Below are 22,942 nucleotides of genomic sequence, written 5' to 3'. Positions count from 1 at the left end.
AATGATCTATTTAATATTATTGCAAAAAAAAAAAAATAAACCTAGGAGATACCTAAAATTTGAAACAATATTAAAGATTTAAAAATTTAAACTTTTGAGAACTTTAAAACTCGTAACTTAACAAGAGTGTGTAATTAAAATTCGCAAGAGGTGATTTGGTATGACATAAAAAAGAGAAAATTAGTTTACAAACTTTCAAATCTATCTAGATTCTCTAGAGTTTTGTATTGTAGTTATTAAAAACAAAATAAACAACATTCAAAACAAATACTTTTTTAAACAAAAATCATGATATTACATTTAAATTAGCCACTTACATTATTTTCTTTATCTTCATAGCTGTATGTATACCATTTAATTTCTTTCTTTTCACTGTAAATTCCCATAAGACCTTTATTTTAATCAAAATTAGTATTTTCCATAACAAACTAAGATTATATTTTTATTTAAAAAAAAAGACATTAGAACTAACAGTTTTTGAATTAAATTAAACGACTTCTATATCAACCTTTTAAAAAAGTAATCTTAAAAATAAAATAAAATCACCGTTTAAAGGTTGAAGTAATATATGTTGTAAATTAAGTTGATATCTGTAATTATTTTTTTATTCTTTTAATGGATGTATAATAAAATAAACTAACCTTTAAGTATACTTAAATCCTGAAATAGCACATATGCAGGACTTAGTTTATTGCCAGGAACAGGACAAATGTTTACTTTTACACTTGATATATTTTGTGATGATAGCTCAAACAAAGATTTCACCTAAATTTTTTTAAACTTTAATTCTTTTGGTATGTTCAAGTACAGTATTATTTCATGTAGAATAAAAACTACAAAAAACTTTTTATTGAACAAATAAAACTGATACAAACTTATATAAGGTTATGAAACAAGTTTTTTGTATCTAGTACTTCAAGTTTTAATTCTATGCTTATGGAAAGAACTTGCAATTTTTAACTTTGAAAGTATTTTTTTAGTATTACTAACATAATATTGACTTAAAAAAATAACAAACTATCATTGAAATTTTTTTAGAACTCTTTTTTAGTTTATTCTTTGACTAACTTATTTTTGTTAGTAACTTATACTTTAATTAGAAATAATAGTATAAGTACAATAGCTACAAATCTTGGTGGTTCTTAATGTAAAATTTAAATAAATATTTCAGTTTCAAATGATACCTAAACGATATAATTAATAAACAAAACACTTTTTAGAAACTTCTATGATTATATTATAGTAAATATTAAAGATCTTAACTTACTTGATTGGAGTGCACATCAACAGTTATGAATGACTGGACTAGCTCCCCATCTTTACTGCTGAAATTATTTATACTCGTCATGTACAACATGTGCTTATTGAAACATGATGAAGTACAAATCGGTTTGTACTTGTTTGAAAATCCCGTTACACAAGAGTGTAAATGGGGCTGAAACAACAGAGATTTTTCCAATGTATTCATTGAAATAGAAGCAAGTTTAGAATGATCAAAGTTGCCTTTTACAGAAATTTTATTAATAACATATTCAAAGCTGTTACCATCATTACTTGCTGTACTTGGATGAATATAGACAAACCTTATACCAGAATCGTTTCTGTTATCATCACAAAGCATCAAAATAGGTATTAAATCAAGCACAATGCTTTCATTTTTGTTTAAAGAATAGACTAAAAGGTTAAGGAACTCATTAGAATTCTCATATGGGACTAAACTACTCTTTGATATATGTCCTTTACTTTCTCTTTTTAGTTCATTGTTATTTTGGTGTGACATTTTGCTGACTATTAAAGTTAAATTTTCACATAAACTATTTCCAAAAGTGTTTTTAAAACTTTTTTTGTAGTTGATTTAAAATTTCAGACCAGTATTTCGATTGGTTCGGATCAATAAATTCTAAATTTTTCCATACTGCTTTCCCAGAATTTTTAAGTGAATTAGAAAATTCTTCATTTAACAGAGCCATTTACAGTAATTTTATAAAAATAAATTTTTAGTATATGAATCACTAAAATTGAAAGAAATTGAAGTTTTAATAGATAAATTATTTTTAACTTTAACAATAAATTAAATAAGGTTAAAACAGAAAAACTAATAATGAGAAAAGTGTAAGTATTAGTAAAAACCTTCTTTTTAACAGATCCAATGAACAGAAAACATTAAATTTAAAAATATAAGTAGCTTTTTATTCAAGCTTTAAAAAAATGCATAACAACTTTTTTTTTTCTATAGCCTAAACAAATGCATATACAGTCTTTAAATAAAACTGAACTTTATAGTCATAAGTTTAACTTATTTTTTTAATGTTAATAAAATAGTTTAACTCGAAAATCTATTTAATTTCAGTTGTGTAAATTAAAAAATGATTTAAAAAAAAAAAATTACACAAAGACTTATAAAGTTGTGTACTTATAGAATGTTATACTAAAAAAGACAATATTTGATTGAAGACTTAATACGAATTTCTTTCAGTTTTCCCAAATGTCTCAATAGTAGAACAATATCTTCTTTTGTACGCTTTTTTGTTCTTAAAACAACTGAATGATTCATCAGGTCAATGTCATTGATAAAACAAGTGTATCCACTCGATTTCAATTCTAGTGCTTCTTTTTTGTACTCACCTCTAACTTTCTGCTCCTTAAGATTTAATTTTTTATTTTTTGAATAGACCAGAGCATACTTTTTTTGAAACACTGAATTTATCTCTTGAATTGCTGAATTAATTTGATTTAAGGTTAATCGTTTTTTGACATGTTTAGGAATTTTGTCAAGAGTACTTACATCTATTTTCTCAATACTTCTGCAAGAGCTTTTGTTTTGTTTTATGTTTTTTGTTTTATTAGGGTCTTCTACTTTTTTAAGAGACTTTTTCTCAACTTTTATATCAATAAGTCTCTTTATTGTGTTTTGTAACTCATTATTCACAGCTTCAAGCTCAAAAGAATTTTCTCTTATTATCTCAGTGTTTTGTACTAGCTTTTTGTTATAATCTTTTATGTGTTCCATCAACTTTTTCAACTCAACAATTTCAACCTTCATTTCTTTCAGCTGGGTTAAGCCTTCTTCATCAATAAGTGATTTAGTGAGCAAAGCAGTTAAATGAAGATTGTTAAGTTTTTCATTAAACTTTGAAACATGTGTAAACACTATATCGCTAATACTTTTTTGTTGAAACATAATTTTAACTGATGATAACCTGAAATTATAATATTTAGATTTATTTAAATAAAAAAAATTATGTTTTTAGTTTAATGTGAACAGACTAAAAAAAAATTCATATTGAAAATGTTATCAAAATAATGTTTTCTTGACTTTTAATTTAGTATAATTAATTTAAAATAGGTCAAACCTTAGAGATTATATTGATAAATAGACAGTTTTTTATGCTTAACTTTAAAATATTAGAACATTTTGGTTATAAGACCATAAAAACTGTAATGTAGCATCTAAAAAATAATTAAAAAAGAAATATATATTTTTATATTTTTTCACAAAAAAACTTTTTGTAGTAAAAATAAAATATGTCTACAATATTAATAATAATTAAAAAAATATACTGAAAGGTTTAATTGGTTGATTTAAACTACAGAAAAAGATAGTAATAACAAAAAAGTGTTCTAACAACAGCCTAGATTACATAATATATAATTAATGGTAATAATTTGTTTAAAAATCTATAAAGTAACAAATAATTTAATAAAAAATTTTACTCCAAAAAACAAAAATAAAATTTAACTAAATTTATAGAATGAAAGCAGGGTCACCACTCTTTGAGTCACAAAACTGGCCTGAGTGACCATACATTGTTTTTAGTCATTCATAATTTTTAAAATTAAAAAAAAAAAACTTTCCAAAATTAACAAAAATCAAGGTCTTCATCAAAACTGGTTATAAAATATCAAAACATTGCCACTAATTTTTTTTTAAGGTAGAGAGAAACATCAGAGAACACACTCTCCTCTCTGCAATGATATTTCAGGTCAAATAACACATGATGAGCTCAAACTCACTTGCTTGACCTTCAGAAAACATTTATCCTTGCAGAGGGGAGAAAGAGTTATGATGTTTTTTTACCTTGATCAATAAAATATACATACTGTACAATGTACATTTTACTACATATCTGATAAATTTAAAACTTTTCTCTATGAATAGTTTGTGTTAGAGTGCTGTATCCAGTCTGATTTTGTTTATTAAAAGGCAACTATTCATGGACTTTCACAAACTTAAAAAATATATATTTATTTACCTTATTAAAGCACCATCTATTTAATTTAAATTTCATAAAAAGAAACAACTGTCATATTTTTATGACAGATTTTTTTTGTTAGCTCATAATTATTATTAGACCAAGTATTTAAATATAGTAACTTTTGAAAATACATCACTAACTTGCTTAAAATTCAATTTTCTAATTGTATTAACTATCAAAATATATTTGAAAAACCTAATTGAAAAATATAGTGGGAAAATTCGTAAAAAATAACAGAAAAGACTTCCAAAATCACAAATAACTTTTTTATTTCCATTATCAACAATTTGCAGAAAGCAAACTGAAGCGCCAAAACTTGAAACAGGTTAATACCCAGCTCTAAAAGTAATCAGTAGTTTAAAAGAATTAAGTCTTCATAAGTTACGATAAAGTTTTACTTTTAGTCAATCCATCACTGTGATTGTAGTTGAGCGTTTAAATCTATTTAAACAATGAATTTCGAGTCATAAAAAAAAAAACTAATAAAAAAAAATATCAAACTAATAGTTTTACTAAAATACTTATACAATATTGGCTTGATTTATAAACTCACTACCAATTAACATATTGTTGTAAATACTGTTTCTTTATTATGTTTAAAACTTGTCTACATTTATACATTTTTGTCAATTACATTGTCTTGTTTATTATATATATCAATAAATATTATTACAGAGTAAGTTCACATTTTCTTAAAACTTACAAACGAAACTAATGAAATATAGTGACAAAAGTTTAAATTTCATCGTTGCTTTACTGACGAGCTGTTTAAAAGTATAAAAAGTTGTATCTATATGAAATATGCAAAAAATATCAATCTAAAAGTTTACTGGGAAGAAGAGTTGCAGTAATGTGACACAATTTAACAGCAGCCACCTTAATTTTAAGTAATTAAAGTGTGTGCTGTATACAAAAATAAGTATCATGAAAAAACTACATTACATTTAGCTAACCAAAACTTACATAAATAAGTGATAAACAAAGGTGCCAAAGACAGCTGCCAATTCTAAAATCTTGCAAATAAGCACTTAAACAAATATGAAAGCAAAAAAAAAAAGGCAACTATGAAAATGAATAAGAATATTTTTTATACATAAAACAAGTCTTTTTCAACAACACATATATATTTCAACAATTTTCTTCAGTTTAACAAAAAAGAATATTTTTGTTAAAATTTTATAATTTTTAAAAAGTTATAAAGACTTAAGATTTACTTCTATTTAAGTTGAGAACTGTTTTCGAAAGTATTTGGAAAAAAAAAGTTTAACTTCTAAAACTTTTAATTGCTACATTTAAATTACAATAACTCATCATATTTTCAATAATAATTCCATTACATAATTTTCAGTTCTGAGAAAATTTTCTGATAGTTTCTTCTTCGTTAAGTTACCAATTTTAGTTAATTGTGCATTTTTTTCTGTTGTTACTTTTTAAAGCTCTTTGTTCTGTAAAGTCTAACACTAACTCAAATGTTCTCTGTTCAGGATTAAAAGCTCTACTTTTATTTTCGAGTTTTCTTAACAAGTTTTATTAGTTTTTGTCGTCATCTGAGCTTTTATAAAATTCATTTCTTCTTTGAAAAATATTGTTTACTTTTCAATTGATTTGAGATTAAACAACCTTATCTAACTTTATACTATCATATTTGACTAGAATAGTTAGAATATTCTGTTTTAAGCAGACATATTAAACTTGTATAAACGTTTAAAATAACAGTTAAAATAAAGTTGACAAATACCAACAAAATTTCTTTTTTTCTTTAAGTTGAATTGGGTTTAATTTTGTTATCTAGTTTTTTTTTATTTTATAAACTTTTTAGATGGAGTCTGGTATGGAGCACATGCACGAAAAAATGGAGTTAGAAAACGTTGAAAGAAGAACAACTTTGCAGCTGTTCGCATTTCAACAAACTACACTTTACAACTTAGACTTACATTTTTTTGTATATGCTATACCGCATATTTTTTGCGTTTGTGATTCCACAGTTAATATAGATTTAATTCTATTGCTTTTTAAATACCATATGTTCTAAGCATGCGTTCTAAGCATGTTAAAAGGCTTTGTCTTTTTTTTCTCGAAAGTAAAATTTCAAATTAAACCAAATAAAAGTTTGTAAGGTTCAGTTTTCAACCGGCATAAAAATTATTAGCATTTTGAAGATTCTGCTGCACAGAACTAAGAACCAGAACTGGTATAAATTAAAACGCCTTAGTTATAGCCGTTTTGTTTCTACACTGAACACACACGCTTTAAGCATTGTAATGTCAGTAGTAAATGTAATGTCAGAAAAACAAAAGAAAGAAAAGAGAAAAACTTGATACTTTTGAGATCGCTCGACACAATATTTTTTTACAGCATTTTCTTGATAATTAATTTAAATCATACTGCCGGGGACGGGTACTTTAAACACTATACTTAAGTCTGGTTTAGGAAACCGTGGTTTACGAACTAGGATAAAAAACAATTTTAGAAAATTCAAAGAGTAAGCATAAGTTACAAAAAGTAAACAATTAAAAAAAATCAATAAGTGAAAAAAAAGGCCTAATACTAAATTGAAGTTTAATTTAAACAAAACAAGTTTCAAAATTGATCTTTGACAATACAAAGTTGTATTTTTGAATTTTTCTTACAATAATTTTTGTATTTTAACATGAAGTTGTTTACAAATGATTTTCTAAATGTACTTAGTTTTAAAAAAGTACAAATTTTATCAATAAAAACTAATAAACTTAAACTAAAGTGGTACCATTTTGCTTTTAGTAGTAAAAACTGCTTAATTGACTCTGATAAAGCTTCTCTACTTAGTTTCATTTTGAGGGAATTTTAGACTCAATATAAAATCAAACTTATTTTTTGAAGTTAGTCTCAGCTTAAGCAAAATGCTTTACTACATAGTGAAAAGGCAAGCTGTTATTTGCTTTTTGGTGACAAAAAATTCTAACCTACTTTTATCAGTAGTAAGATAGAACTGTATTTTTTGTCTTCAAAGTTATTTTTCTGCTCCTGGAATTTTAGTAGTTAGTTAAAATTAATTACAGCCAGTTTTTGCAAATTTTACCTTAAAATTAAGACTTGATTATCTACACAAAAATACCAAATTTCACTTTAAATATCTTAATCATTTTTTTTTGATATGGGACAGAGTTTAAGATAAAAAATATTTTGAATTATAATTTTTTTTTTGTCATATTTATTTTTGAATGAGTTAAATAGTTTTTTCTAAAACGTTTAGAGTGTATTGAGTGTCATATGACTTAAAATACCTATAGAAAACCTAACCTAGTTTTTTTTTGCATTTTTATTAAAGCATAAAATAGGTCTAAAATAACTTACCAAAAATTCTGTTTATAGGTATATAATTTTATTATGTTTTTAAGCATTATTCTAAATCCTATTCACATTTTTAATGAAAGCTATTTAATTTTATTACACCATTCATATTTTTGATATACACTGTATCATGTTTAAAAGATTATTAACTACAATATATATATTCATAATTTTTCAAGTAGTTTTGTACAATTTTTAAGCCAATTTTTGTCAAAAGCTAAGAAGAGTTTTGATTGACTTTTGAACTGGAAAATAGCAAAAACTGATTGGTTTTGAACTTAAATACCGCTGGCTAATTTTACCTGAAGTTTAGGCAAAAAAACTCTGAATTTCAAATAATTTTGTTTTGATTAGGTAAGAAAGAACAATTTTACACAAAAATTATATATTACTCAGAATATAACTTAATACAAAAGCAATTTATATTCGCACTATTTACAGTATCTTTTCATTAGATTTATGCTGATGAATTTTTGGCCTTGAATTTAATTGTCTACTAAAAAGGGACAATAAAACCTGTACTATACAATCTGAATTTTTTTTTGTAAAACTAGTGGCAGAACCCCTGTACATAACTTTTTGAAATTCTTGAAACAGAAAAGAAACAAATACGTTTAAAAAATAAGAAATTGTGTAAGAGTTGATTTTGTTTTTAGATTATCAAAAATGCATCAATTAATGCCCATTATGACTATGTTTTTTAACCATAAAATGAAGCTTCTTAGAATTCAGTAATTCTAAAACTTTTATTTTTTTACTTGTTCTACTAAAAAAGTTACCAGGTTTAAAAAAAACTTCATTTATGGTAGTTATGCTATTTAGTTTAAGGTACATAACAGTTGATTTAGAACTCTACCAAACTTTAAAACTAATTTAGCTTAATTTGCGTAAAATATATATTTTCTTAATTTTTAAAGTTAATACAGTATTGAAATATCTTAAAATACTTTCTAACATGATTATTAAAGGCTAAATTCTTTTAACTTGATACTTCTGATCATTGTAATTCATTCATACTTTATTTACATTTTTTATATATACCAGAGACAACACATGATTATATCATACAAAATGTAGATAAATTTAAACTCTTCAAATGTTTATTGCGTTTTATTTTAAAACATTTAATTATGTTAAAACTACAAAATAAAGAAGAAATTGAACATTTAAACAGGGTTGCCACAAATTCAGGCTACTTAAGAAAACTTCTTTAACTTTTTGTTTTAAACTTTTTGAAAACCTCAGGTTTGCTTGAATTCTTTTTTTTCTGCAAAACTCAACCTAGTTTTGATATTTTTAAAAATCTTAAGCTGTTTTAAAATATTTACTTAAAAATTACAACTTTTTTAAAGTCATTCTGTTTTTATTTTGGTATTTTAGTTTTTTTTTAGATTGATTTATTATGTTTTTTTATTCAGTCTTTTGCACACATTATTAGTCAAATTTCTTACAGATTATTTTTTAGTTGTTCAATAAAAAATATTTCATAATAAATACAGTTGTAATAATGATTTTTACCAATAGCTAAATCTACTACAAAATATATAATAATTAAAAATAACTAAATCAATAGCAAGGTTGCCAGAAATAAATAATTTTCAACTTTAATTACTTCATAACTGTTTGTTTTAATATAAATTTTCATACCTGAGTTATTTTTTTATCAGATGGATTAAGAATAAAAATTCTGGTCAACAGTATCTTTAGATTGTGTATTGTTTTCAGACTCTTGAAAAGTTTAAATTTTAAATATACACTAAAAGTTTTTAAGGCTTTATATACCTAGTAAATTTGTTAATAGTATAAATTCTGAAATCTTTTAATTAACTAAAGAAAAATAAGCAAAATTGTATAAAGAAAAAAAAGTTAGAATTAATAGAAAAACATAAATATCCTTATTATAGTATTTTTATCTTTGGACCTTAAAAAATATATTTAAGTTGATTCTTCATTTACTGTAAACCTACTATCACAGACTTGGTGTTGAGTACAAGTAGTTATGGAGTTTTTATTTATCTTAGTTTTATATTCTTATATAAAAAGAAAACATAACTGAATAAATTTACTTATATAAATTATTTGGTGACTGTATGTTGTTTGTTTAATAACAATCAAATGGTTTGTACAGTAATAAAGTTGTTTAATTGTTTATAATTAAAGCTACTACAATGTTGATAATTTAATTATACAATACTTTTATTAATAATTTGCAAATATTTTAGTGTTAAATATTGGAAAAACAGTATTTTTTATTTTGAAAAATATGGAGTTATTATTAATTTTGAAAGCAAAAAAAATAAAAATGTTAATTGATGAAGAAGCTACAGTCTTTGATCTTCAACAAAAAATTGCTACTGAAATAAATGCAGAGCTTGGTATGCAGAAAATAATATTTAAGGGTGTTACAATTTCAAAACATCCAGATAAGACTCTTACTGAGCTTAAAATTAAAAGCGGTTAGTATTTTTTATAAAAATAAAATTTATTAATTTGAAAAATGTTTAATCACTTAATCAAACACTGGTAAAGTATTTTTTTCAAAAGTAGTCTTACTATTTACATAATTAGATAAGCTACTTGTTACCTTTACCGCCTTTTAAAATTCAAAGTAACTTTTGAGATATAAGACCTATACAAGTATAGCGATCAAAGTTGGAGCCTACAATAGGTTCTTTATGGGAGAAGCAAGCTAAAAGGGCAAAAATTGACTATTTCACTAAAAATCTATCTCCTTCTTTAGTTTTTGAGCATTGTAATTAAAGTTTTTCAGAGTAATCTTTAATAAACTTTAAACAACTTTAGAGAAACAAAATTTAAAAATTTTGTGAAAAAAGAAAATTTTATAAAAAGTAAACAAAGAAATTTTTTTTAATTTTTTTTAATTTTTTTAATTTTGGTTATAAGTTTTTTAAATGACTTTTTTTTTTAAATTCGCTACCTACAAGTTGTTTTTAATATTAAAAAGTACATTTCAATAAAATGAATGAGGAGATAGATTTTTAGTAAACTTTTCAAAATTCCAAAAAATCGCCCTTGAAAATTTTTGATTCCATATGGTTGTATTGAAATTTTTTCACAAAAAAAGTGAAATCTCAAATATTAATTGATTTTTTTTTATTAAAAAAAAATTGTCTTATAGTATGTACTCTAAGGCTAAGCTTTGAAATAAGAGCTAATGATAGTTTTTGTATAATAAATGTTGGTCCTCCCCTATGCCCTTATATTGGTTACAAAAAATTATCCACAAGTTTTGTTTTTTTATCCAAATCCATTTAAAAATTTAATGAATCTTCCAAAACAGTAAGTTTAGTGAACATTTAATGCAAAAGCATAGAACCTTTCTTTTTAATTATTGGAAAGAAAAATAAACATTAGGTGTAAGTAGTTTGCACCAGAGGCAAAATTTTTTAAAGGATTTGAAAAAAAACTCAGGATGACTCAGTAGTTTAAGGTCACTCAGGGCACTTTTTAATCACTCAGGATGGTTTTTGGTCACTTAAAACAGTTTAATTAAATTAAAGAGTGGTGACCCTGTATTTAGTTAAAATTATCTTGCTATCTTAAATGGACATTTTAAATCAAATTACTTTATTTTACAGACATATAGAAGTACTTTGATAATTAGTAGAACCCACTTTTTTATTAAACTAATTTCTTTTTTCACTTAAGCAACTTCATATTTAAACTTCATCAAAAATACAAAAACAAAAATAAATTGTTATTAGCATTGCTTGGCTTAATGTTTTTGCTTTTTCAAATTTTATTAGTTCAGTAAACATTGCTTGTAAATGTTAAAACTAAAGTCTGGAGTACATAAATTCCACATTTAAAGTTTGAATTTAGTCCTGAAGTTCTGTACATGATTGTATGATTTCTACTTATAGAAATTTTTTAAAGCTTGTGTTTTTTTCAAAACTATTTTAGATAATTCTAAAAATAAAAACAATATGGTTGTTTTGCTCAACTTACTTAATTAAAAAATGTTTTGTTTATTTAAATTTTGTCTTTTAATGAAAAGCTATTATATAAAATACTTAGTTTATTCCCTGAGTTATTATTGGGTGCACGACTATTCAAATTCGGACAATTCAAATTCCGACAATTCAAATTTAAAAAAAAAAATTGAAAGGGCCACAACTAAAAAAGTATTGTATATTTGTCAAATATAAAAAATACATATGTAAGTCCTATTAATATCTTCAAGCAATTTTTTTCTTTTTGCAAAACATTGAATACTTTTTGGTATATGGTTTAAATAAAGTAAAAAACATAGTTATTTTTAGTAGTTTTAAAATATCTTAAAAAGTATTTAAGATTTTGGAAAAAATAAAAAGTGGCTTGAAGATATTAATAAGGTCTACATAAGCATTTTTCATTTTTCTCAAATTTCAATTATTTTTTGAGATATAGTCTTCTAATTATTTTTTTAAGAATTTGAGTTGTCGGAATTTGAATTGTCTGAATTTGAATTGTTATGTAACCGTTATTATTACATATATTTAGCCTTGTTTAGTTATATTTTTCAGGAAAATAAGGTTTAAAATTGTTGATTTAATGTTTTAACTATATTGTTTCAAACTAAATGTATGATACTTATAATATTAGATATTCGAGGTACATATACCAGGGTTAACATACACTCAAGATAACTAAAGCTAGTTTTTTATTTTAGAAAACCTTAAGCTAGTTTGAAATTTTTGCAAGTAATTTGTAAAACTGAGGTTCGTCTGAATGAAGATTGAAAAAAAAAACTAAAGAAAGTTTAATTTATTTAAAAAGTTTCAGGCCAGCTATTATTGCTTAGAAATTAGTTTATTCCTTAAACTTGTAGTTGATTTTTGTTGTAAATTTTATGTACTTCTGTTAATAAACAAATTAATTAATCAAGCTTTATTTATAGTAAATATGTTTAGTTATGACTAACATTACTTTTTATACAACTTATGCACAAACTGAGGCTGGCTTTTTGCTAGAAAAAAAGGCAACACTAATATACATAAAAAAATATAAAGTCTATAAATTCAATATATTTGTCTATAAAACATATATATATATGTATATATATATTAAATATGTTTTATAGACATATATAAAGCTATTAAAAGAATTAAATAATTTATTTAATTATAATTAGGCAAGGTTACTGGTTCTTTTTGTTATTTAATAGCGTTTTAATTTTAGTTTTTTTTGTTTTCTTTTGCTTAGTTTTAATTCTGTAAATTTATTATGAAAATATCAGTATCATAAAGCAGTGGTTCTAACATCTTAAAAACTTTTGCCTGTTAAGACACTAAACAAAAACTATTACAAAATATGTTAGAAAAAACTACTTAAATAGATTTTTAATATTTTTTATTACTATGCAATTTTTAATGATTAAGTTACGTTCGTTAGTATAAGACACAATACATAACTTATTTTAAAGGTTCTAAGTTGATGGTTATAAACCGAGAAAACAACATTGATGAGCAGAAAGTGTTCAGCAGAATAGGTGAAATCGACAAGAAGGTAGAAGTCATTATTTTGAAAATTGACGACTTATTACCTCAATTAGATAGCGTTTTAAAAGGCTTCAACGGCGAAAGCTCCTCAAAAATTTTTGATTCAATTAAAAAGAAATTTTTAAACGCATCAGAAAATTTAATGAAGCACTTAGAATCAGTGGATTCAATAGAAGTTGATGCAAACTTTCAAGCCGCAAGAATACGAAGAAAATCACTCGTGGTCAAGATAAACAAATGTCTGGATAGATGTGACCGTGAGTTAGAAAAAATTCCCGTTGATGAGTAACTCTCATGTCTCTTTACTAAGTTCTATTTTTTTAGTCAATTTTTCTTTATTTAAAGTAAGTTTATACGATTATATATATATAGAAATAAGTTGATTAACAAAATAAATTAAATCTTTCACATGGAGCCCACCCTAAGGGTATATTTATTATTAGATTTTGCTATTTAACATTTATGTTAAAGTTTAGACGTAATTTTTTAGATTAAAAGATTTATGAATTATTAAAATTTAATGTTGTTTTAATTAAACATCCAATTTTTGCTCTTGTAAGCAATTTTAAATTAGTATCTTTTTTAATAACCAGTTTTATGTTTGAAAACGTTTATCAAATAAACGAAAATATTTGTGTAACATTAGTTTGTATTATTCATAAGAGAATGTTATAGTTATATGTTTGTAAATATACAAACTAGTTTTGTTAGTGTTTCTAATAATTTTTTTTAAGAGATCCGCTTCGAGATTTTTTTTTCTTTAATTAAGAAATTATTTTCTAAGATTGGTTTTTAAGGTTTGAATTAAAAGAATTTTACCCCAATATCACTAAAGATTTTTTATCTAGGCCATCATTTTTGTTATAAAAACATAACCAGCAATATGGAAATAGTGTTTATCCTCCATTTTGGTAAAGCTGTACTTATCAATAATAAATTCATTGAAAGTTCATTGAAAAAAAACCCAGAAGAAGATTTTATAGATTTTGTCGTATTCTTTTGCATGTCAGTTTTATTAAATTTGTACTAAAAGAGAAGTTTGACCATGTTTTTGAGCGTAAATTTCTCTATTGTTTTAAAAAATATAAGCTATTAAAAGGAAATAATAAAAAATTATAGCATACGCTTCCATCGTTGTCTAAAATAAAAAAAAAATTGAAAAGAACAAAACTTCAAATATAAAAAGGTAAAACACTATACGAGGGGTAGGTGTTCATATGTATAAAGGGACACTTTTGAACGAAGTGATTTATTTTTATTTTTTTTCTGCTTCTTACTTTTTTATCAACTTCTTCTTATAACGCCTTGTCCTGGACAAGACGTTAAAAGGTATCCAAGAGGCGTGCGACTCGATAACCGAAAGGTTCTTCGTGCACCAGGTCCTCGGACCAAATATTTTGAGCGTCTTTTTTTGTCGTTCAGTAAACAATAATAATATTAATTTAGTATTTTTTTTAAATATAACTATAAACCATTACCCTTGGCTAGTATATTTTTATTATTGTTTTTTTCGTTCTTTTTTCATATTTTTTTTATTAATATTTATTTTCTATAATAGAATTTTTGTATTATCACTGTTACCCTTACCCTTGGTCGGTAATTTATGTATTTATTTTATTTCTTTTGTTATTATAGTTTTATTTTTTTCTTACTCTAGTTCAAAAAAAAAACACTTCGTGCATATTTGACCGTTCCCCTATACGAGCAAGTCTTGAAAACTAGGAGATTTAACAATTTACAATCTATAAGAATACGAAAAAGTTGAAAGTGATATAAGTTTTAAAGAATAAGAAGGAAAAATGTTAAGTTTAGTTAAAGTCAGGACTACAACATAAAAACAAATGCTTATGTAATTTAGAAGCAACTTATATTGAACTCTATAAACTATTAATATAAATAGGCGCAAGTTTAAATGTATTTTATGTCACTGGCTTGACATGGTTTTGTTTAACACTAGTTTACTTAACATACATTTTTTTGAACGTTTCAACTATGAATAAATGCAATAGATAACATAAAATTGTTTCCAGCTAAATGAATTTTACCACACAACAAGATTAAAACAATTTTAAAAGTTATTTATCGAGTTTTAACGTAGTATGATCCTCAATTAAATAGAATTTATATCTTTAGTAAAAAGAAACTATAATTATTTTTATCTACTGTTCGTTGTTGAAGATGAAATTAATCTACTTAACATTATTCAGTGTTCTTAAAGTTAGTCTGATGCAACATTTCGTGCGCAATGTACACTCATCAGAATTTGAGTAAGGGTTCCAGTCAAAACTTTCCAGCAGACAGTTATAGCTTAAGTATGTAGTTCAAGTGCTTGAGTTCAAAACTGTATTCATAGTTTAATGAAAAGTTTCTACTTAAAGAATTTTTGTTGCTTCTAAGTGTTCTATGATTTAAAGTTAAAGTAGTCAATTTTTATTATATTATAACAGTTCTCAAAATATCTTTCTTTCAGGTTTAATAAACTTTTTAAGATTTTATCTTCATCAAATTAATTTATAAAGTATAATTTCCTTACACTAATGTTTTGTTTGTGGTTATAAAAGAATGGAACCACTCGTTTTCTGTTTCTAGTTTATATAAAATAACCTTAAATATCAACAGAACTAATAGTTTTATTCGGGTTTTAATTTAATTATGGTCTATAGTTATACTATTGACCATTTTAGCTTCTTAATGAAAGTAACCCATCATTTATATAGGGCTGTAACGGCAGACAATTACATAATTTTATATATTATTGTATTAAATATAATTATAGAAAACACTTTACTAACAAATAAAAGTGCTACTCCGTTTTAAAATACCTAGACACGCTCCTGGTAAAGTTAATTGTTATGGTAAAGAAGTCACATATAGCCGTCAACAGTTGAATACATAAATCATCAACTGTACAAAAAGTATGTTAGTCTAAGATGGAAAATCTAGCTACCACCAGTCATTTTACAGGGTAGCCAAAAACCTTGAGTTTGACAATTCAATCAAAAAAAAATTAAATAACTTTTGGCAACCCTGCTTTTAGTTAAATTTTTCTTTGAACAGTAAAAAAAAGTTTGATATTACCATTTCTGAGCTATATAAAAAAAGATGACGTGAATAAAGACTTAAAACCTTAGTTTGTCAACTAATATTACTGCGGCATATGGATTTATAGATAAAGTTCTGTACAAAACAAAAGAATTAGATATCATCAAAATACTGAAACAAAATTTTATGTCTTCATGCTCATCATATATAACTAACTTTGTTCTAGATAATTCAGATGACAAACCAGAAAATGACAATAAAAATAAATACTCCAATTCACATGACCCTATAACAAAAAAGGAAAACTTCAAAAAGTTGAAGAAAGTTAAGATTTTTAAAAATGTTAACTAAAATAACCATTTATATCTGCTTTTAAACGTGTTAAACTTAATACAAATAGTTTTTTTTTCATTTTAAACTTTACTAAAATTGATAGAAGAAACTCTGAAACTTACAATTTAAGCAATTTTTACGTTAATAACAACTTCTAAAAAGTTGGCTGTCAAGTAAAAATAAAGTAAAACTAGCCTGGTTTAGCCTTATGAATGTTTTATCACTTGGATAAAAAGATTTCAAAAACTTTTGATGGTAGTGACAGTGAAAAACGGGTGTTATCACAGTCTATGTTAGTCAAGAAATTAAATAATTAAAAGTGCCATGGCGTGGAACAAAGCTAAAATAATAGTTTTGCATATTAGCCGCAGGCGCTATAAAGAACGAACTAAACAGTTGGAATTACACAGAAAACATTTGAAATTTGAAACTACAAAGAGCAACACAGGTAAATGGCGGTTGTGGTACTCAAAAAGGTATCAAAAAACGTTGTATGCTTGTTTTTCGTCACACCGTTTGTGAGAAAGTATTAAGTTATGCCCTGAATTCCCTTGACACTGAAACATCTAACGCGCCTTACTTTAGTTTGTCTTACTTGGTATAATTTTTTATTAGTTTTATTCGTTCAACTTTATAAAAAAAAATTATTTTTCTATTTAATGATTTTTTAGTGTTATTTCATTTACAGTTTGTTTTGCTATAGAGCCCATGCTAAAATGTGTTTAATCTTTTAAAACTTTAGTTAAAATCGTTAAAAATTTATTAATATCCTTGGTTATACCACCAGTGAGAATAATGTCACGTATAAAATACCTGCTAAAAAGAAATATAAAAAGCTACAATCTACCATCAAAACAAACTATATATTCGTATCTTTCAAGACAAGACACCAGCATCATAAATGTAGCTCCATATTTAACAAATCTACCCATACAACGTCGTCTGCATATATAAAGAAAAACAACTCAGATTGCTGTAATACTTCATGGTCCATCAGGTACAAAAAACTATGCAATCTCCTTCAAAAACCAGAAACGTGCACAATATTCAAATTGAAAAGGGTGGTCATTGCTAAATTCAACAGAGGTAAATCATTAAGTTAAAAAACAGAGATAGCTGCCGTATGGGTACTTTAACAATTCAAATTCCGAATATTCAAATTTAAAAAAAAATGAAGGATCACAATTTAAAAAGTAATATATATTTGAAAAAAAAACATGTTTGTTGGTCTTTTTAATATCTACAAGTCGTTTTTTTGTTTTGGTAGAATATTATATACTTTTTTGATATGTCTAAAACAAGTTTTAAAGTATAATTATGTTTTTAATATCTTAAGAAATATTTAATACTAAAAAAAAAAGAAATAATGGCTTGTAGATACTAATAAGACCAACATATATATTTTCATTTTACTCAAATATGTAATAATTTTTAAGTTGTGGCCTTTAATTTTTTTACAATTTTAGTTGTCACTATTTGAATTGTCCGAATTTAAATTGTCCAAATTTGACCCTGCCTTATGCCCCCACTTCTAATCGTCTTCTATACAACTTAATTATTATGATATAGTTTTTGTAGTTTAAATTGTATTTAGGTTTTAAATTTTTTGTTTGTTTTGTTGTATTCGCTTAATTCAATTTAATACGTTGTAATTTTAATATAATTACGTTGTAAAACACTTTGCTGTAGCACATACGTTTTACTTTACTACTAATTATTTATAATACTTAAAAGTACTTAATGTATTTTATTATCACTATTCAATACCAATTATAAATTTATCCTTTTAAATAAAATACTTTAGCTCATTGTTTATTTATTTGTACCTGATGAGCTGCTCAGCAAAGAAAACCTTTGTCGTACAAAACAAACTCAACTGAACATCAATACTCTTGTTATTACTGTTCACCATTTTGTGTTTGAGCCCATTTATAATATTTCCAACTAGAGGCTCAGTCTAATATTACGTTTATGTATAATGATAACCTACGATAAAGAAAACCCTGAGCTAATTTACATATAGATTTTATTTTAAATAATAATTTATTTAAACAAACTACACACTCTTCTGAACTAGAAAACAAAAATTTCATAACTTTAAATGCCATGTCAATATTGTTAAAGTACGCTAGTTTAGTTGAAGAAAATAAACATACTTACAGTAAACTTTTGTTTTCTTATCATATCACATTTTTAAGTTTGATTGTATATAATTAGTTACCCGTAAGATTTAAAAAAAAATTATACTGTTTTGAAAGTTTATATGTTATGCATCTTATAGTTTATTAATAACAGCTTATGTCTTTCCAGCTTTTTTCATCGTTTTTTTTTAAGTTGGTGACTTATTAAAATCAAAGTTGCTTATTTTTTGATAATACTTTAACACTTATACATTTAAAACAATAAACTTTGTCGTTGTGTTATTTCAACTTTTATTAAATTAAAATATTAATTTACTTGAATAAATTAAAATTTTAAATTACTTTAAACTTTATTTTTAGAAACTAATGATATCTATTGATTAATTTTATAAAGAGTGAAAATTAAAGCAATGTATATAAATTATAGTAGTTAAAATTTTGTGATCAGCTTTTAGTTAACTTAAGACTTGTGGAATTTAAAATAACTTAAAAACTATAGTTTTAACTCATCTTCTTAAATGAAACTTTACTTAATAAATATTTGTGTTTAAATAGATATTATTAACAGTATATTAATAACCTTAATTATGTTTTTGTTGAAGAAATTTATGGTTTAAATGCAGTAAAGACTTACATAACTTTACAAAATACCTTATTAAAAATTGCTAAGTGTTCTTTTACAAAAAATTAAGGTCCGTGCTACTCCGCTTAAAAAAGCTTAGAGACGGCACTGCTATGTTTTACTAAAAGTAATGAAAGTTTTTTGATAAGTTTCAAACTTTCATTAGTTTGAAAATAATGTATCTAATTCATTTATTTTTAAAAACACCAACAAAAACATTTAAGATAAATTAACAAGGCCTTGTGTAGTTAGAACAGTATTACAAAGTAAACAGTTATAAATTGCAGTGTAATTTTAAAACAAAGACAAAAATGAAAACAAACTCAATTTTAAATTACCAAACCGCTTCTAAGAAAATAGCTCTTCAAAGAAATACTGGTTTAGAGAAAAGTGCTAATGATAAAAGTCAAAAACTTACCGAAAGAATAAAACTTTCCGTTAAGGGTTATGAATTTTTAAATAGATGTAAAGTTAGTAACCCAAGTAAGTTTGAGAGAAGAACTTCAAAAACTTTAAATAGTGGCGCACTTACAGGTATACAATGTTTATGTATAAAAATTCGAGCTTTCACAGGCTTAAGTTGGTAGAAAAAACCAAAATGTACTTTCAGAATCATTTTATAAATAAATAAAGTATGTTTTAACACAAGTACAATTCGTGAACAGTCAACTTAAAAAAATTATTTTTAGGTACTACGAACGCTAAGAACACAACTCCTGAAATCAAACTCCTGAAATACCTAAAATCAAACAAACTTGTTTTGACGGAAAGCGATGAAAGTGAGCGCATCAAGGAGCAAATAAACACCAAAAACGTCTTGCAATTTTACCAGCTGGCCGCACTTTTCGGGCTGCAAAGTGTTGCCAGCCACGCTTTCGAGTTTGTGCAGCGGTGCTTCACCATGCTCGCCAAGGCCGGGCCATTTACGGATTTAGACTTTTTCGTCGTCGCTAAAATACTGGCGAGCTCCGAGCTGCACGTTACCTCGGAACTCGAAGTGTTCAACGCGGCAGACGCTTGGTTTAGGAGAAGAGATTTTGAAAGGGGAGGCGAGTTCGCAAAAGACCTTTTGCTGAAAGTTCGGCTGCCGTTGCTTTCGAAGCACGCGCTGGAGCACATTTTGAAGAGCACTTCGCCGATTGTCGGCCACAAGGACTGCGTTAAAATCATCAAAGACGCGTTGCATGCTGGAGACAACTCGAGAAGGGCGTTTTGTGCGAGCAGACTTTGCACGCAAGACAAGTTCAACATACTTGTGCTGGGCGGAGTCATGAGAAGAGGAGGCAATACACCCCTCTTCAGCGCATACCAAGTCAGCGCAAAAAATATTAAACTTTTTAAAAGGCTGCCTCCGATGAAAACGGCTCGAAGAATGGGCAAAGCGGTGTTTTTTAAAGGTCACGTTTACGTGTTTGACAACGGGCAAGACTACTCTGGCGATACGCAAGCGGTTGAAAAATATTCGCCGGCCGCGAACAAGTGGCAGCTGGCGGGAAGAATACCCGACGAGCGCCGGGAAGTTTGCGTTTGCGCCTTTGTCGACCACATATTCGTGTTTGGAGGCGAAGTGGACCACCGCGCGATCGGCTCCTGCCTGAAATTCGACGCGAGAGACTGCAGCTGGGCGGAAGTGACCGGAATGAGGGAGGCTAGGTCGCGTGCGGCATGCGCGGTTTTTAAAGGAAACATTGTAGTTGCTGGAGGGGCGAATACTGACTGGGTCAGCATGAAAAGTGTCGAGGCGTACGACGCGGTCGGCGATGAGTGGTCGGCAATGTGCAGCATGATGAGCGGCAAGCAGTATCACAGCTTGATCGCAGCCAGGAACAAATTGTACGTCTTCGGCTACCACAGAGCGGGATGTGAGGTTTACGATGACGTTTGTAAAAAGTTTGCGACGTTCAAGTTTTCGCCCGGCATCAATATGTCAATGAGTTGTGTTTCGGTCGGCAGCAAAGTGTTCTGCCTTATGGCGTTCATAAATCCGGTTTGTTTTGACGTTGATAAATGCGAAGGATCTGAGGTAGAAAGCGACGTTACGAAAAAACTGAGGTATTTTTGTACCGTTACAGTTCCCTGGTTCTAAATGCTTTAACGAACAAACTTCAAAGTTTTGTAATAGGCTTCTTGCTACTCAAAATTCTAAAAAAAAAATTTGTTATAATTTGTTCGAATGATTTCATGAGAAAATAAAATAAAAAGCAAATTGAATAATTTGGAGAAAAAATGTCATTACATTCAGTTTTGAATATATTTATTTATTTTTACAATAAATTATTTTACGAACTTATTTATAAAACAGTGTTTAACTAACATAACTTATGAGACCTTCAATAATAATTAAAAACTGAAAATGAAAATAAGCGTTTGTGGAGACTTTATAGATTTGATTAAATTTACATACAGTTTACAAATTTACTTATCCGGACACGTTGGGCAAGATTTTTTTGTAAAGTGTCCGGATAACTAAAATTCCGGATAAGTACAAAAAATATTTTTTTTTATATTATAATACAATAGCTGTATATAATGCAATGCATAATAGTGTTATGGTCAAAACAAATACATAGTAATTGTGAATAAACATTTTATAAAATGATAAATAATAAAAGGTAAGTTTTAGGTTAATGTTTTTTTTTTTCTAAGGTAGAAAACATCAGACTTACTAACCCTTTGCAACGATATACGTTTTTTGGGGGTCAAGCAAGTAAAATTCATCATTTGTAATTCCAACTGCCCTAACTATTAATTTTAAAGAAAGAATAGCTTTTGTTTAAGAGAAAATATGAATTAAAATTATCTTTAAAAACAAAAAATTATATCAACTTATCTCTCTAAATTATTAAAAAAAGTTTTTTAACAAAGAAAAAAAACTGACACAAAGATAAACGAAAATTTTTGACTAAATTTTAAGTCAATTTAACTGAAACATATCACTCCTAACAAACTAGTTTTTATTGGAAGTCTTACTCAAGTAAGAAAGAATAGACGTTTGTTATATAGTTTTTTAACGTTTTTAAGCAGAAAAATTGAAGAATTTAATAAATTGTGAAACTTTTTCTGGCGTGTCCTCTGGCTAAGACCGATAATAACTTAAAAAATCATTTAATAACTAAATAAAATTTTGGATAACTAAACTAGTTCTGAAAAAAGATAGAATGTAATCTTTAGTGGTAATATTACGTCTTAATAATGAGCAAAGTTGTAGAATTTATAAAATTACTGAAATTTTTCTTACAGCATGAAAGCTTTAATATTTGTATCCTACAAAAATGTCAGTGTTTAATATTGAAAAATATTTGAGTTTTCTTCTGACCAAAACTGTCCGGATAAGTTAAGTCCGGATAAGTTAAGTCCGGATAAGTGAATAAGCACTATACTACCTAAAAGGTAAATAAACTAAAAATGTACTACATACAAAAAAAAAAAACAGGCCATAAAATAAATATATTTAAACATATAGTTTTGCGAATCTGTAAATAACAAACATACCAAAAATTTCCGTATATAATTTTATCCAAATAAGTCTAAGCTAGCCTTTTTCATTACTTTTTTACAATTTAAATCTGTATTTTATAAATTAGTCAGAATTCACAGTTTTTGATAGCATTTTTTTTTAAAAACCTCCCTTAGTCAGTAATTTTATTTGATATTTTATTAGCTTCACCAAAAGCAGATTTAAGGTTTTCACCTGTGGTCTTTATTAACATTTAAAAA

The 22,942-nt window shown here is 26.0% G+C and overlaps 2 protein-coding genes across 2 annotated transcripts; both read left to right on the top strand.

Moving 5' to 3' along the window:
- Positions 1 to 9,849: 9,849 nt before the first annotated feature.
- LOC145845946 (BAG family molecular chaperone regulator 1-like) lies at positions 9,850 to 13,557 on the top strand. Its single transcript, XM_082952920.1, has 2 exons — positions 9,850 to 10,042; positions 13,012 to 13,557. The coding sequence occupies exons 1-2, from the start codon at positions 9,850 to 9,852 to the stop codon at positions 13,374 to 13,376; spliced, it is 558 nt and encodes a 185-aa protein (XP_082809046.1). The 3' UTR covers positions 13,377 to 13,557.
- A 5,979-nt stretch (positions 13,558 to 19,536) lies between these two features.
- LOC145845947 (kelch-like protein 7) lies at positions 19,537 to 21,311 on the top strand. The gene is made up of 2 exons (XM_082952921.1): positions 19,537 to 19,603; positions 19,915 to 21,311. Exons 1-2 carry the CDS (start codon positions 19,537 to 19,539, stop codon positions 21,309 to 21,311), a joined length of 1,464 nt encoding a protein of 487 aa, XP_082809047.1.
- The last annotated feature ends 1,631 nt before the right edge of the window (positions 21,312 to 22,942 follow it).

Source organism: Thalia democratica, unplaced genomic scaffold (genome assembly GCF_965202585.1).
Source record: "Thalia democratica unplaced genomic scaffold, ktThaDemo2.hap1.1 HAP1_SCAFFOLD_213, whole genome shotgun sequence".
In the NCBI taxonomy this organism is placed as follows: Eukaryota; Metazoa; Chordata; class Thaliacea; order Salpida; family Salpidae; genus Thalia; species Thalia democratica.
The sequence above is the reverse complement of the archived record's forward strand: the minus strand, read 5'-3'. Positions and strand labels throughout refer to the sequence as shown.